Here is a 14,352-nt window from a genome sequence, read left to right as displayed (position 1 = left end):
AGCTGGATACCTACCTGCGTGTTTCCATGGGGTGTAGACCCGTGGTCTTTTAGATAACTATGAATTTTTAAATCTGCCAGAGATTTCAGTGCTGTCTTCATTAGGACAGTACAAAAGCAAGTCCAAAATCGAATGACATCTTGGTTGGACAGAAATGAAACAAACCTGTCCACCAAAAACAAAATCTCACCAAGTTGATCAGGATAGCAGGTAACCTAAACAGCTTCTTCATAATATGCTGAAATAGGCCGTTACGGGTAACTGGGAAGCAGAAACAACACAAAGCCACCTTGAAAGATGATGCTAGGACGATGTCATTAAATGTTGGATTTTCAGAAAGAATACCAGCAGATGGACCTAACTAATCCAAAGAAATCACAGAAGCAGAGATGGGTTCATCCTTTTCTGTGTTAAGACCTCATGCAAACCATAAAAGAGACATGACTGCAAACAGCAGCAGACTCCACCCCCAGGCATTTCACCTCAAACCAGAGGGCAGTCTTCCATCTGTCTGTGCTGCTGAAAGGGCTGCTGATCCTGCATTGATCTCCTGGAAGACACCTGCACTTAGAACTGGTGTTTCCACCAAGAATATCACCTCCAGAGAACTATTCATACACTTACATGAAAAATGCCCATACGGAAGACTTAAATTTCCATACTTTATTATAATCTAAAGCTTAGATCTCTTCCACCCTATTCCCTGAGATAAACACATTGATTAAACAGTCTATATCCTTAGTTGCACCCTGTTCAACTTTGTTGTGTTGCCAGACCTCCAGGTGAGTGAAGGTTAAATGCCTTTTGAAGGTTTCTTGTTTTTGTCCTTTCAGTGGGCTCTTTATACATCTATTATTCTAAGATATTCAAATATCTCCCCCTTTTTAGTTTACCATAAACCTTTTCTCCTTGGAACATTCCCTAGTGACATTCTATTCTGGACCCTTTTGAATACAAAATCCTTGATAAAGTCATCTTGGAAAGGGAGGTAAAGGGGAAACAGGAACATAGAAAAGCTTCTCAATCGTCTCCTTTGAAATTTTGTCATCTGGATGCTTGACGGTGGTCTCTTTGTTAAGAGTTTAGCATCTGGACCTTAAGGCCACACAATTAATATTCCCGCTGGAATCCTAGGGACTCTCTTTGAAAGAGCCTGTTGTCCAGTTTTCAGGCCACATTAGGTAATTTCCCGCCCAGGAGCATTGCCTAAAAAGAATGTCTGTGTTTCCCTTCAGGTATAGGTGCCTGGGGGTCAGGGGGAGAGGGAAAGGCAAGGGGTGGAGTGGGAGGAGGGTGATCGACAGGGATAGAAACCGTGTCTCCTCCTCCCTCTGAATGTGAAATAGCCAATGAGGTAGCGCGGCCGGCCCGGCCCGGCCGCCAGTGCCATATAGTATGCAGCAACCCGAGGAGTCACGTTGGGGGAACAGCAGAAAGCAGCTATCCTTTTACACTACTTTGCTCTAGCAGCTATCTTAATGGTGACTGCGTGGCCGGGGGGAAACCTGATCGGCCAGATCCAGCCGAAACCGGGAGGGAGGGAGTGGGCTTTCCGGAGGGGGGGAGGAGGGAGGGAGAAGAAGAAGGAGGAGTAAGAGAGGGGGAAAGAAAGAGGAAAAGAGTGCGAGGGAGTGAGGGAGGGAGGAAAATAAACAACAAAAAATGTCCTCTTCCTCCCCCACCGGGCAGATTGCAAGTGCGGCGGACATCAAGCAGGAGAATGGGATGGAAAGCGCCTCGGAAGGGCAGGAGGCGCCCAGAGAAGTGGCGGGGGGCGCGGCGGCGGGGCTGAGCCCCCCGGCTCCAGCTCCTTTCCCCCTGGAGCCGGGGGACGCCTCGGCCGCCGCCGCAAGGGTGAGCGGAGAGGAAGGGGCAGTGGCGGCAGCGGCGGCGGATCAGGTACAACTCCACTCGGAACTTCTGGGCAGGCACCACCACGCCGCGGCCGTCGCCGCCGCCGCCGCCGCCGCCGCCGCGCAGACCCCACTGGCCTTCTCGCCCGACCATGTCGCCTGCGTGTGCGAGGCGCTGCAGCAGGGGGGCAACCTGGACCGCCTGGCCCGGTTCCTGTGGTCCCTGCCCCAGAGCGACCTGCTACGTGGCAACGAGAGCCTGCTGAAGGCGCGGGCGCTGGTGGCCTTCCACCAGGGCATCTACCCCGAGCTCTACAGCATCCTCGAGAGCCACAGCTTCGAGTCGGCCAACCACCCGCTGCTGCAGCAGCTCTGGTACAAGGCGCGCTACACCGAGGCCGAGCGAGCCCGCGGCCGGCCACTGGGCGCCGTGGACAAGTACCGGCTGCGCAGGAAATTCCCCCTGCCCCGCACCATCTGGGACGGCGAGGAGACGGTGTATTGTTTCAAGGAGAAGTCGCGCAACGCGCTCAAGGAGCTCTACAAACAGAATCGTTACCCTTCGCCCGCCGAGAAGCGGCACCTGGCCAAGATCACCGGCCTCTCCCTCACCCAGGTCAGCAACTGGTTCAAGAACCGCCGGCAGCGCGATCGGAACCCCTCAGAGACCCAGTCCAAAAGGTGAGCGCCAACTTTCCTCCGCCTCCCCCTTCCTCTCCCCCACCCCCTTCCCAGCTTTCTTTTCCTCCAAGTGCTCGCAAACATGGCGCTTACCTTCCCCACCAGCCTGGTCCGGCTGCCCACCTCTCCCCGCCCCCCACCTCTCCCGGACCGGGGGATGGGGGGGGCGGCGGTGGCGAGAGGCGGGGGAACCTCCCTCCTTACCCTCCCCCTCCTCCCCCCAGAAGTTTCTCGTCGCCCGCTTAGGTCTCAGTCCCCGCCCCCACCTCGGCTGGTCACTGCCGCCCAGTTTCCCACCCCCATCCCGCTGGCTTTGAAGTTGCCACTCTCTCCCGGGTTCTGGCGAGGCGCAGGAGCGTGTGTAGGCGCCGGAAAGGCAGCTCTGGTTGCCGCCAGAGGCCCACGGAGGTTGCCAGCGCGGGCCCGGGTCTGCACCTCCAGCGGGTTACACCGGCCGGGCGTGTGCACGAGCTCCTTCACCCCCCCGCCCCGGGTTCAGCTGCCGCCCCCGCCCCCCCGCCGCCGCAACCTGCGTTGGAGGTCGCCTTGGCCTCTCTGGAGGAATGAGGGTGTTGGTGGGGGCTAGCGTTTCAGAAGGGGGGCTGGGGACGTCGAGGTTTTATGTGACAGAGTTAATCATTCACCCGGCCCGCTGTGGTTCCCTTCGCGGCCGCGGCAACGTGGGGTGATGGTGCGGCTGGGCTCTGCCGTGTTTTGAAACCTGATTCTGAGCTCCTTCGGATCGGATTTCAGCGCCGCCGGGGCAGTGGGGCTGGAGGGCTTGCTTCCTCGGCCCCGAACCCTGCGTGGCTCCCTCCTGGGACAGCGATTGGGGGTGGGGGCGATATCAGCTCCACACCTCCTTGCGTGCCCACCCTGGCGGGTTTGAACTTTTGGACTGGCAGAGTTTTGGATCCCAACTGGTAGAAAATGGGGTTTCCACCTCTTTTGTGCGTCCTTTCGAGTCAGACACCTGGAGGGTGTATTTTGTTTATTGTTGAGCGAACTATGGAGAAGATCGCCTAAAGCGATGGTGTCTCAAACCACGCGGGCATAGGACAGAAAGAACCCTACAGCTCGAGGTTCTGCGCAGGTTAGGAATTTGGGAGCCGGGGAGCGCGTCCCGGCCGAGCGAAGGTGATCACCCCGCGCATTCCAGACTCCGCCGCGGTCCGCCCTTGACGCTCCTGCCCCTGCGCCCCTCCCGGGGCCGGCGGCTCCGGCGCTCCTCGCCTGAGGCAGGGAGGGAGGCGCTGTGTCCGAGCCGGGCCTCGCGGTAACCAAAACAAAAAGCGCACTGTGACTTGCATGCATCCTTCCGCAGACTTTAGGGGAGACCCAGAGGAGACCCGTTGGTCACCCCGCGCCAGCTTGTAGCATTGGATCCTGTCGCTCGGAGCTCCGTCGGAATCCTCAGGGCCAGAGGCAGGGGGTGGGGAGCGGGCGTGGCACGCAGGCCAGCTGCCCTGCAGCCCCCACTCCCCGGCTGAGCGCGTTCCCCATCTCCTTAGCCACACTCTGCCGGCTTTATACGTCCCCCCCAACTCCACACCCCCCCCCCGCCCCCGGCCCAGTTGCCTGGTTTGGGCCCCTCTCCGGATCTACCTCCCACCCGCACCCCCGGTGAGTCACCCTCACAGACGGCGACGGCGGCTCAGCCTCAGCTCGTAAATCAAAGCGCTTTCTGCGCTCCTGGCCCCGCAGCCCAAAGCCCGGGTAATCCCCTCCCCTCCCCTTAAAAGCGAACCGACCGCCGGGCACTGCGAGGGACGTGAATCTTCTACGGGGCCAAGTCGCACCACGCTTCCCAACTGCCAACTAACTGACCCTTTCTCCCCCGCCCAGCGTCAGACCAAATGGGAACTCCCACCACTACCCCTTCCCGGATTTGGTGTTTCCCCTTAAGTGGAGGAGTGAGGAACACAGTCCGGCCTGGAGCAGAAGGAATGAGGGTGCTGGGGAAGGGGTTACAAGGCTGCTGAGTGACCCACACCCTTTCCCTCCCACCTCACCAGGGCACTGGATGGTGTATGTTAAATAGGCCCCTATGGCTTCTTTTGGATTCAAAGGCGACTGCACCTAACAGTTCTTGGGTTGAAAGTGCCTTTCCTACATCAAGGACAGCCACTTTGTTGAATGAGAGAGTTGTCAGTCTGGTGGAGTAGAAGTTTGGGAGCAGGTGAGAAAATGATCTCTTGTTAACTAACTGACAAACAAAACACTTCCCACCTCCTGCTCCTTTGGCAGTTTCATTTCCCTCCAAGATCACACTAATCTGAATTGGTTTTGAGGGGAGGGGAAGGAGTTCCTAAACAGGAAAGACTGACCACTGACCACCTCATCTAGGGAGTTTTTTTCTGTGGTGTAGGTAGCAGCGAATTTAACAGGAAGGAATAACTTCAATGCTATAAAAATGTATATACAATTCTCATAGTGAATCCTGTTAGCTGAATTTACATCTTCCAGATCTCTGGACTTTGCCTGAATTTATTATTGGTAAAAATGGTCGGCACAGGAGAGTTTATCTTCCCACATTCTCTGGATGGTCCGAATCTGCTGGAAGGTCTCATAACTTAAACAGAACCAAAGGCTTCCTGCTCTGCTTTCCTTAAATACTGACTTTAATGGTTAGAGGCTGGATTTCTAAACAAATGGCACAGTGTAGAACGTCATCCCTCTGACCTTCGGAATGTCTTGGTTTTCCCCCTCTCTGCAGTGAGTCAGATGGCAATCCCAGCACTGAAGATGAATCCAGCAAGGGCCATGAGGACTTATCTCCTCATCCACTCTCCGGTTCCTCCGATAGTGTTGCCAACCTCAGCCTTCCCAGTCACATGGAGCCAGTATACATGCAACAAATTGGAAATGCTAAGATCTCATTAAGCTCTTCTGGAGTTTTGTTGAACGGAAGCTTGGTGCCCGCTAGTACTTCACCTGTCTTTCTTAATGGTAATTCTTTCATTCAGGGACCCAATGGAGTCATCCTTAATGGATTAAATGTGGGGAATACACAGACTGTGTCATTGAACCCACCAAAAATGGCCTCAAACATTGTGAGCAATGGTATATCCATGAGTGACATACTGGGGTCTACCTCCCAGGATGTGAAGGAATTCAAAGTCCTCCAGAGTTCTTCAGCTAACTCAGCAGCCACCACGTCTTACAGCTCCAGTGCCCCTGTGTCATTCCCAGGGCTCATCCCCAGCACTGAGGTAAAAAGAGAAGGTGTTCAAACAGTGGCTTCCCAGGACGGAGGCTCTGTGGTGACTTTTACTACACCAGTGCAAATTAACCAGTATGGCATTGTCCAGATCCCCAATTCCGGAACGAACAGCCAGTTCCTTAATGGGAGCATTGGATTCTCTCCACTGCAGCTGCCTTCTGTTTCCGTAGCCGCTTCACAAGGTAAAAGTCTCATTCAGTACCATAATGCACCAGTGACTGTTTTAGCCAGCTGCTGTAAGTGACGCGTTTGGTGAGAGCTATAGATTGGTGTTACTCTTCAGGTACCTTACTGGCCGCCACAGCTGCAGAGAGCCTTGGTCTGTCTCTCCTCCTTTGCCATAGCAGTGTAATATCCTGCTTGTTTGGCTCTCTGGCATCATGGAGATGGGCTTTTATTTTCCTAACAACTGAATGGAAAAATACAGTTCAGAGCAAATCTTGCCAGTTCTACAATTATAGAAATATGATAAGTCAGTTGGTACTTACAGAATAGCCCATTGCTTGACATTTTAAAATTAAAAATTAATGATATTGCTAAGAACACAAAATTAGTCAAGGCAATTGGTACGAAATGTGTACACTTTACCTAAGCATTTTCTGTTTGACCAAGAAGTGTTTTAGAAGAGCAAGCTGAAAAGACTGAATCAATTGTGCTTGAATCATGGTCCTCCTATAATTAAAACTAACTGAAAAACTAACTAAAGGAAAACCAGAGGAATATGTGACTGGGAGTCTGTTGCTCTGCGTGTATGCCCACCCCCCCTAAATGTGTGGGTTTATTTAGGAAGGCAACTATAAGCCTTATTATATATATGTTTGTGACTTTACCAAGGGCAGTATTCTAAAGAAAACACTGATCTGAAATTTGGGAAGCCTGAGGCCAATAGGCCACTTCTTCACTGACTTTAAGCAAGTCTGATGACTCTGTGTCATTTTTTGTATATAGAAACAGGAATGGTTAGAATCTCAGTGGAGGTGGCAGAGGCCGTTAAACTTAGGAGTAGGTGATGTCAATGCAGGTTTGCCTTCCTGTAAGCGAATCTGAATGTCCAGATTTTTGTGAAACCAAAATAAGTAGTTGTTTGCCTTAAAGATCAGCTTCCTATAAAATGGCTTTATCCCAAAAAAATCCGTTTATGCACAACTTTTTTTGTTTTCACAACTATGATCTGCTTCAGTTTATAGGAGGCATTAATGGAAAAAATGTTGTTGAACACATTTCATTCTGTAGAATCAATTATCAGGTAGAAGGGCAGTAAAACACAAAACTCCTGAAGCACAACATGTATTTCTTCATTGTTCCAAGTTCTGGAAAGGATTAAGTCAAGTCACTATCCGACCTAAGGCAAAATATGGAAACCACAAGGAAAGTCAAAGTGCTTCATTTTATAGTAATTTAATGTGGATCTAACCCCTTTTGTCTCTTCAGGAAATTTCCAAAACAGTAGGTAACATTTTAAAGACAACAAATTTGAGCAAAAAGTATGAGATGTACACTGGGGAAGAAGAAAAGCAAAAATAGTTTTCATATGTAATCTAGAAATATGTTACCATAGAAAATCATTGCAAACTAACAGCTAATTTTTAAAATGGGACATTTAATGTGAATAGAATAGTATTTTCAGTTAAAAAATCTAAGATCGGGCGCCTGGGTGGCTCAGTGGGTTAAGCCGCTGCCTTCGGCTCAGGTCATGGTCTCAGGGTCCTGGGATCGAGTCCCGCATCGGGCTCTCTGCTCAGCAGGGAGCCTGCTTCCTCCTCTCTCTCTGCCTGCCTCTCTGTCTACTTGTGATCTCTCTCTGTCAAATAAATAAATAAAATCTTTAAAAAAAAAAAATCTAAGATCAAATGACAGACCTGTCAATCCTTAGACTGTCTGTGTGCATTAAAGGCATAAGTTTAACCGCATGGGTCCAGGAAGTAACATTCCTTTAGAGTAATTATGGACTGCAGTTCTCAATGAAGTATTTAGGGATTCAGGCTTTCTCAAAAATGGATACTGAGGCTTGCTTTAAAATGTGTAGACAAGGTAGATTATCCTTCAATAATTAGTATTTATATGGAAATCCAGAATATCTACATCTTTTACTCACTTTATAATCTGAGAAAATAAGGGGTATTTTCCTTACCATCATTACAAAGTTAGGCTTTTCACCTATGTCCTTTTTCATTTGGATTTTTTTAACTGATTTTGAAATCATTGTCCAGTTTATAATTCAGGTGCAGTTACACTTAAATATCAAGTTTTAGATCACATCTGCTTTTCTTCCTTCATTAATATATGTTATAATTTCTACACATTCAAAATTATTTTATTTATATATTTCAGTAGCTGTTGGGGAAAATGTCCTGTCATATTATTTATGGTTCTCTCAAAAAATAACTAATCATTTTGTTCACATATACATAGGCAAATACTTTGACAAATGTGTAACACATAACAAAATAAATATTTCAGATGATTTTGCTACAGTTTAGCAGCCAGCAGGAATTTTAAAGCATACTTAAATTGAAGTCAAATAAAAGCCTTTTCATTTGTTTGGCCTGGAACAAACATTTATGTTAGGGAAGAGCCCAGACATACAAAGAAATGTTTTTATTAACACCAATATTTCCACGAAGAATACTTTCTAGTGGTTAAATCTTTTTTAAAGCTTAAATGCAGTCTTTTCTTTTTTTTTTCTTTTTCTTCACTTAAAGACATTTCTTTGAATTTAAGAAGTGTTTGGAAGATGTATAAACAGCCCTGTGACATTTATTTATCAATATAGGTGGTAATATATTATTAAAAATTGTTCTAATTATTTGGTAACAGTTATTCTAATTCAAGAAGGGATATGTTTCAGGTGAATTACCTTTAGTATTGAGCTGTTTTCTCAAAATAATAGTTTACTGAACATCTAATTTGAGATCAGAGTAAACAACCCATCCGAATTATTCTGTCACAAAATTCCCTCAGGTCCACCTTTCTTTCAGCGGCAGGATCATTGCCATCATTTTACTGTGCCTATGTAAAGACTCAAAAAGAAAAGTTTTATTTCATAGCAGGAGTGAGGGGAAGGGTCTAATTCATCTCTATGGTCTGAGTTACCTCATTTTTGAACATCTTCTCAGCTTTCCATTTATGTTTCTTTTTCTGCTTCTGCTCTCTGTGGACCATTATAATGAGAGCCAAAAAATACGAACCTTTTAGAGAAGCATTAGCTCTAGTTATTTACATTAATCTGTAATTTTAGAAGTACACTTTATTATCATCATTAATTTTTCCTATCACCCACAACCCTGAAAATCCAGAACTGGCACAACAAAAGAAAAAACTATTGAATATTTTGTTGACATTACTTTATGGTTAGTTTGGTGAAAGTTTGAAACTTGTCTGTACAGGTTTATATGGTTAACTTCAAGCCCCAGGGCAACTCATTTTACAGGGATTTTCTACATTTCTATTTATATCGGTTACTGAACTTGTCTTGAACAAAGGTATTTTATTTTGCATTTGTGTTTTCTAGTTCTTACTGGCAGAGCTAGGTACAATTGTCAACTGATTGAGAGAAATCAAGTTGGTAATAATGAACCAGAAACTTGACTGAAACTAGAACCTGGAAAAAAAGGGGGGGGGTTCACACTTGGTTTCTAAACCAGTAGTTCTCACTCCCACTGTGTCATCAGACTTAGGAGTTTAAGATACACCTGTCCTAGGACCTACTGAGTCAGATTTTCAGGAGTAGAGCCTGGGAATCTGTACTTTTAAGTGCTCAAGGTGATTCTGCTGAACCTGAGAAAAATCGTGTGTGTAAAAAGTATCCTTTTTTTCCTTTCCTTATCAATTTCATCAATGATAATCTGTACTTTATTTTTTTTAGGTAATATTTCAGTAAATTCAAGTACTTCAGATGGGAGCACATTTACAAGTGAGTCTGCCACAGTCCAGCAAGGAAAGGTTTTCTTGAGCTCTCTTGCTCCCAGTGCAGTGGTATACACTGTTCCTAATTCAGGCCAGACTATAGGATCTGTTAAACAGGAGGGCTTGGAGAGGAGCCTGGTATTTTCTCAGTTGATGCCTGTCAATCAGAATCCACAAATAAATGCAAACCTGTCTTCTGAAAATATCTCGGGGAGTGGCCTCCATCCATTGGCCTCCTCATTAGTTAACGTATCCCCAACTCACAATTTTTCCCTGACTCCCCCTACCTTACTAAATCCCACTGAGTTAAACCCTGACATTGCTGAGAGCCAGCCAATGTCTGCACCTGTGGCAAGCAAGTCTACTGTGACATCTGTCAGCAACACTAACTATGCAACTCTTCAGAACTGTTCCCTCATTGCTGGTCAAGATCTATTGTCAGTCCCCATGACCCAGGCTGCCCTTGGGGAAATTGTTCCTACGGCTGAAGACCAGGTGGGTCACCCTTCCCCAGCAGTACACCAGGATTTTGTCAGAGAACATCGTTTGGTTCTGCAATCAGTAGCTAACATAAAAGAGAATTTCTTAACAAATTCTGAAGGCAAAGCCACAAGCAACTTAATGATGCTGGACTCAAAATCCAAGTATGTCCTAGAGGGCATGGTCGAGACTGTCTGTGAAGATCTGGAAACAGACAAAAAAGAGCTTGCCAAGCTCCAAACTGTCCAGTTGGATGAAGATATGCAAGACTTATAAACTTGAGTTCCCACCCACCCTTCCGCCCCCTCCCTTTTTTTCTGGCATCAGCAGGCAGATCTTTTCATGAAGCCCTGAGGACAAAAAGCATTTTCCCATTTACAGGGAAACACTAGTTTTGTGAGTAAATGCATTCAAGGGACTGGATTGATCTGCATGAAGATCACAGTTAAATATACAAGAGTAGAACTGCGTTTTGACGCAGCTTTTTCGTTCACGAATGTTCTCTTTTAAATAGATGGAGACAAAGGAACAAGATGAAATATACCAAGTCAAAGTGTATCATTCGGTTGACTTAATATAATTCTGAGGTCAAATGGAACTCTATAGTTCTTTAAATTTAAACTTTATACACCTGACATTGGCATTAGAAACAATACAGTTATTTTTGTTTACTTTTACTCCATGGGCATTGATGAGGTTAAGAAGCATAAATGGTACTCCGCACTATTGTAAGGGTTTATTTTTGAATATATGCATTTCTGTTTTTCAGCCTTTTTTGTGAAAGTCTTGGTTTGTCTCTACACATTTCCAAATGTGCTTGCTAATAGTCCAGTGGGGCTGAGAAAGTTTGCAACTCCACTAAAAACGCTGAAACAAACTTCAGTATGAGTGTAAATATATTAGTCCTCTAAGCCAGGATTTGAGGAATTACAGTGAATTTTATTTATGCTGTATATGTTTCTCTTATACTTCAGACACTATGAACTGAAAAGAAAAATGTTTTCTTACTGTTTAATTTATTTTTATTGCTTGAACAGGAAGTGAACATAGTTATTTCCAACAAAGTTTTACTTTTTGTAGGATTTTAAAAGTGATGATTTTTATCAGGAGTCTATTATGGTCAATATTAATAACACTGAAACAGGCAATCTAACTCCCAATATTGGAATTTTGGTACTTTTTTTCACATCCTTGTTCTTTATTTAGCAACTCTCTGATTCATTTAAATATGTTTTCTATAGAATTCTATGTGCCTTTTTACCTTGTGGCCTTTTAATTATTCTTAAGGTACAGAAGTGTCAACAAAAGCACTGATAGCTCTTTTCTATCTAACAGGGTTATTTTCACCACAAAATTGCTTTAAATCTGCAGAATTAAGTTTCACTTATGTAATTATGTACGTTTATGATGTAAATGGATGAACAACTGATTATTGTTGATGCTTTTCATTACGACGAAAATAACAATCATAGATTACCATGTAAAATGAATTCTGTAGACTATGAAAACAGCTTTTTTAAACTACAGAAAGAATTATGTAAATTCTCTGGAGCAAAACTCTGCCCTGATGAAACTTAGTTCTAGGTGTTTTGAATCAGTTGTTACAGGATGACATACAACTGTTATTTGCACTATATTATCATGTCTTGTTTAAAAGTAAATCTTTTGGGGTTTCTTTGAGAAGCTTGCTTGATAATGTTGTGAGCTGTGGTTATAGTTTCTGTCTATCAGAACCGAACACAAAATGGAATAATGCAAATACATTTAGGTAGGGAGTGAAGTCTCTTGGTGACTGCAAAGCAAGAAATGGGAGAAAATGATCTCTTCGAAGATGACTTAAAGTCATCGAACATAAAGCTGTTACCAGTCTTGCTCTCTTCAAGATCAGAACAAAGAGTATATACTCTTGATCCCAACAGGCCCATCTGCTAAGCAAGTTGAATAAGGGCCATAGAGGACTTCACTTTTCTTGTTATTCCAAATGGAAATCACAGACGTAGATGAAGAGCCCTATCAAGACTTCTTCCCATCTTTTTGTTAAAGAACTTAGATTCCCCCCCCTTTTTTTTTATGGAATTAGTGAATGTTCTTAAACTGCTGAAACTACAGTTTTTCGTCTTTTTTTTTTTTTTTTAACAAAGTCAGGTGTTTTAGAGTTCTTTTCCCCTCCATCACTCCTTACTCAGTTTGGTTTTTGTTGTTGTTGTTGTTTCTGTAGGTGTGTGCTGATCATGTTACTAAGATTAATTATATGGTTCTGTAGTGTAGTTTACATGAAAATGATGTTCTTTCACTTGATGGCTGCAGATATCGAGAGTTTTGGTTCATTATTTTACAATACCAATCTAATAAGGGAAACAAGAAGATTTAAAAAGTTATATATAGCATATATATAACTGGAAAAGTTTCATATGTCTTCCAAAAATATAATAAGCCTCTCTTTTATTCACAATTCTTCCTCTTTTTTTCCCTTAAGAAAAAGAAAAGATAGCACAAAGCTTAAGACTTACCTAGGAAACCCATTCATACTCCTAACATGATGTAATTATACCCCTACGGTGACTCCAGGTAACTACACAATATACCAGGTAAGAATCAATGCACATTATAAAGAACTTACTGTTCTTTTCGATTCTTTCAGTAAAATAAGGGCCAATTGGTTTATAGCCCATACATATGTGAATGAAATAAGATAAACCCCATGATCTCCTTGCACAGAATTGCAAATGTTTTTTTGCAATACCAAGGGCCAGACTCAGAACCCTTGGAGTTCACGTGGCAGACTTTCTCTTACATAAACCAATGCTTGAAGATGCTGCAAATGACCCTCAAATGATCCCCAAAGAGGAATCAGAATGGGGTAAAATCTCTCCCTCAAACCCCAACCCCTGCTGCTGGCTGTAGGATTTTTGGTGTGAGGCTCTTGATGCACTCTATGCCAGAATGTGGCATTTAGCTCTTAGTTACAGCTAGTAAAGAACAGTTTTATCATTTAAAGAGGCGGTGTATTTGTTCCTCAAGCAAGCAAGAACACCTGTGTTGTAGTGTTTCCTAGCTCGTGTATATTTATAGTAATGAAAAGACTGACTCGTACACGTTTCAGTGCCTTTCTTGTGTTATGAAAGGCAAGTAGACGTTGTAGCCATAGGTAAAAATGTGTAGTTAAATTGCACACTGACCTTAAATCTCCCTGTATATGCCCGTGCATCTTGCATGTCAAAAGTTGGATTATCGGGCATGTGTTGCAGCCTGCCTGCTACATGTCAGGCAAGTGTGCATTAGTACATAGTCAGAAGTTCTTCATTCTTTTACAATGTTTTTGACAGATCATCTCATCATAAAAATATAAATAATTCAGGACATTTGTGGGGAAAAGAATTACATTTTACAAAAGATGTTTCAAAGTCTTCCTAGAACTTAGATGATAGAGCCTAAGAGTTATTTTGTATCTAGTTGATACATTTCATGTTAATTTAATATTACAACCATACATTTTATTAATCAAAATTATGTAGCATGTGACTCTTTTGGCTTTCAGGGTTCTCAATTTTTGTTCTTTTGTTGCATGTACTGTATGTTTAGAGGAGACCGGTTATATACTCACTATGGTTTTACTGTGCCTTACACAAAGAGAAAATCTATACAGAATGTATATCACGGGGTGGGGTAACAGAGTCTCTACTGCACTGTTAGGTGATGGCACACAGAGCATGTCCCAGAACATTTCTGTGCTTAATTACCCAACCAAAGAGATCTAAAGTATGTATGTTGTACTGTAATAGGGGTTTATGCCTGGACAATTAAGTGTTTTATTTGTTTTCTGAAATGATGTGAACTTATTTTTCTAAACACTATGCTAAATAAACTTTATATTTATACATACATTGTGTTTAAAAGTTAGTTATCCCTGGGGCGCCTGGGTGGCTCAGTGGGTTAAGCCTCTGCCTTCGGCTCAGGTCATGATCTCAGGGTCCTGGGATCGAGCCCCACATAGGGCTCCCTGCTCAGCAGGGAGCCTGCTTCCCCCCCCTCTCTCTGCCTGCCTCTCTGCCTACTTGTGATCTCTCTCTGTCAAATAAATAAATAAAATCTTTAAAAAAAAAATAAAAGTTATTTATCCCTGTGGGTGGGGGTTGGGGAGGAGAGAAAAGGAGGGAAAAAGAAAAACAAAACCCACACAAACATTTCATAGGCTGGCAGGTACAAGGA

The 14,352-nt window shown here is 44.4% G+C and overlaps 2 protein-coding genes across 3 annotated transcripts in view; one reads left to right on the top strand and one right to left on the bottom strand.

Moving 5' to 3' along the window:
• Positions 1-2,744, bottom strand: part of MNAT1 (MNAT1 component of CDK activating kinase) — a 221,264-nt gene extending 218,520 nt beyond the window's left edge. Inside the window, exon 1 of the mRNA XM_047738909.1 lies at positions 2,628-2,744. The gene's annotated coding sequence lies outside the window, so the exon portion shown is untranslated. The remainder of the gene's footprint in view (positions 1-2,627) is intronic.
• LOC125105418 (homeobox protein SIX4) lies at positions 1,400-14,025 on the top strand. Of its 2 annotated transcripts, XM_047738904.1 has the most exons (4): positions 1,400-1,481; positions 1,690-2,534; positions 5,251-5,939; positions 9,623-14,025. In XM_047738904.1, the coding sequence occupies exons 1-4, from the start codon at positions 1,479-1,481 to the stop codon at positions 10,417-10,419; spliced, it is 2,334 nt and encodes a 777-aa protein (XP_047594860.1). In that variant the 5' UTR covers positions 1,400-1,478; the 3' UTR covers positions 10,420-14,025. The 2 variants fall into 2 exon arrangements, with proteins under 2 accessions (XP_047594860.1, XP_047594859.1); XM_047738903.1 differs by lacking the exon at positions 1,400-1,481 and having other exon boundaries at positions 1,589-2,534.
• Positions 14,026-14,352: the final 327 nt, after the last annotated feature.

Source organism: Lutra lutra, chromosome 7 (assembly GCF_902655055.1).
Source record: "Lutra lutra chromosome 7, mLutLut1.2, whole genome shotgun sequence".
NCBI lineage: Eukaryota > Metazoa > Chordata > Mammalia > Carnivora > Mustelidae > Lutra > Lutra lutra.
Note: the sequence above shows the minus strand (reverse complement) of the source record. Positions and strands in the feature narration are given on the sequence as shown.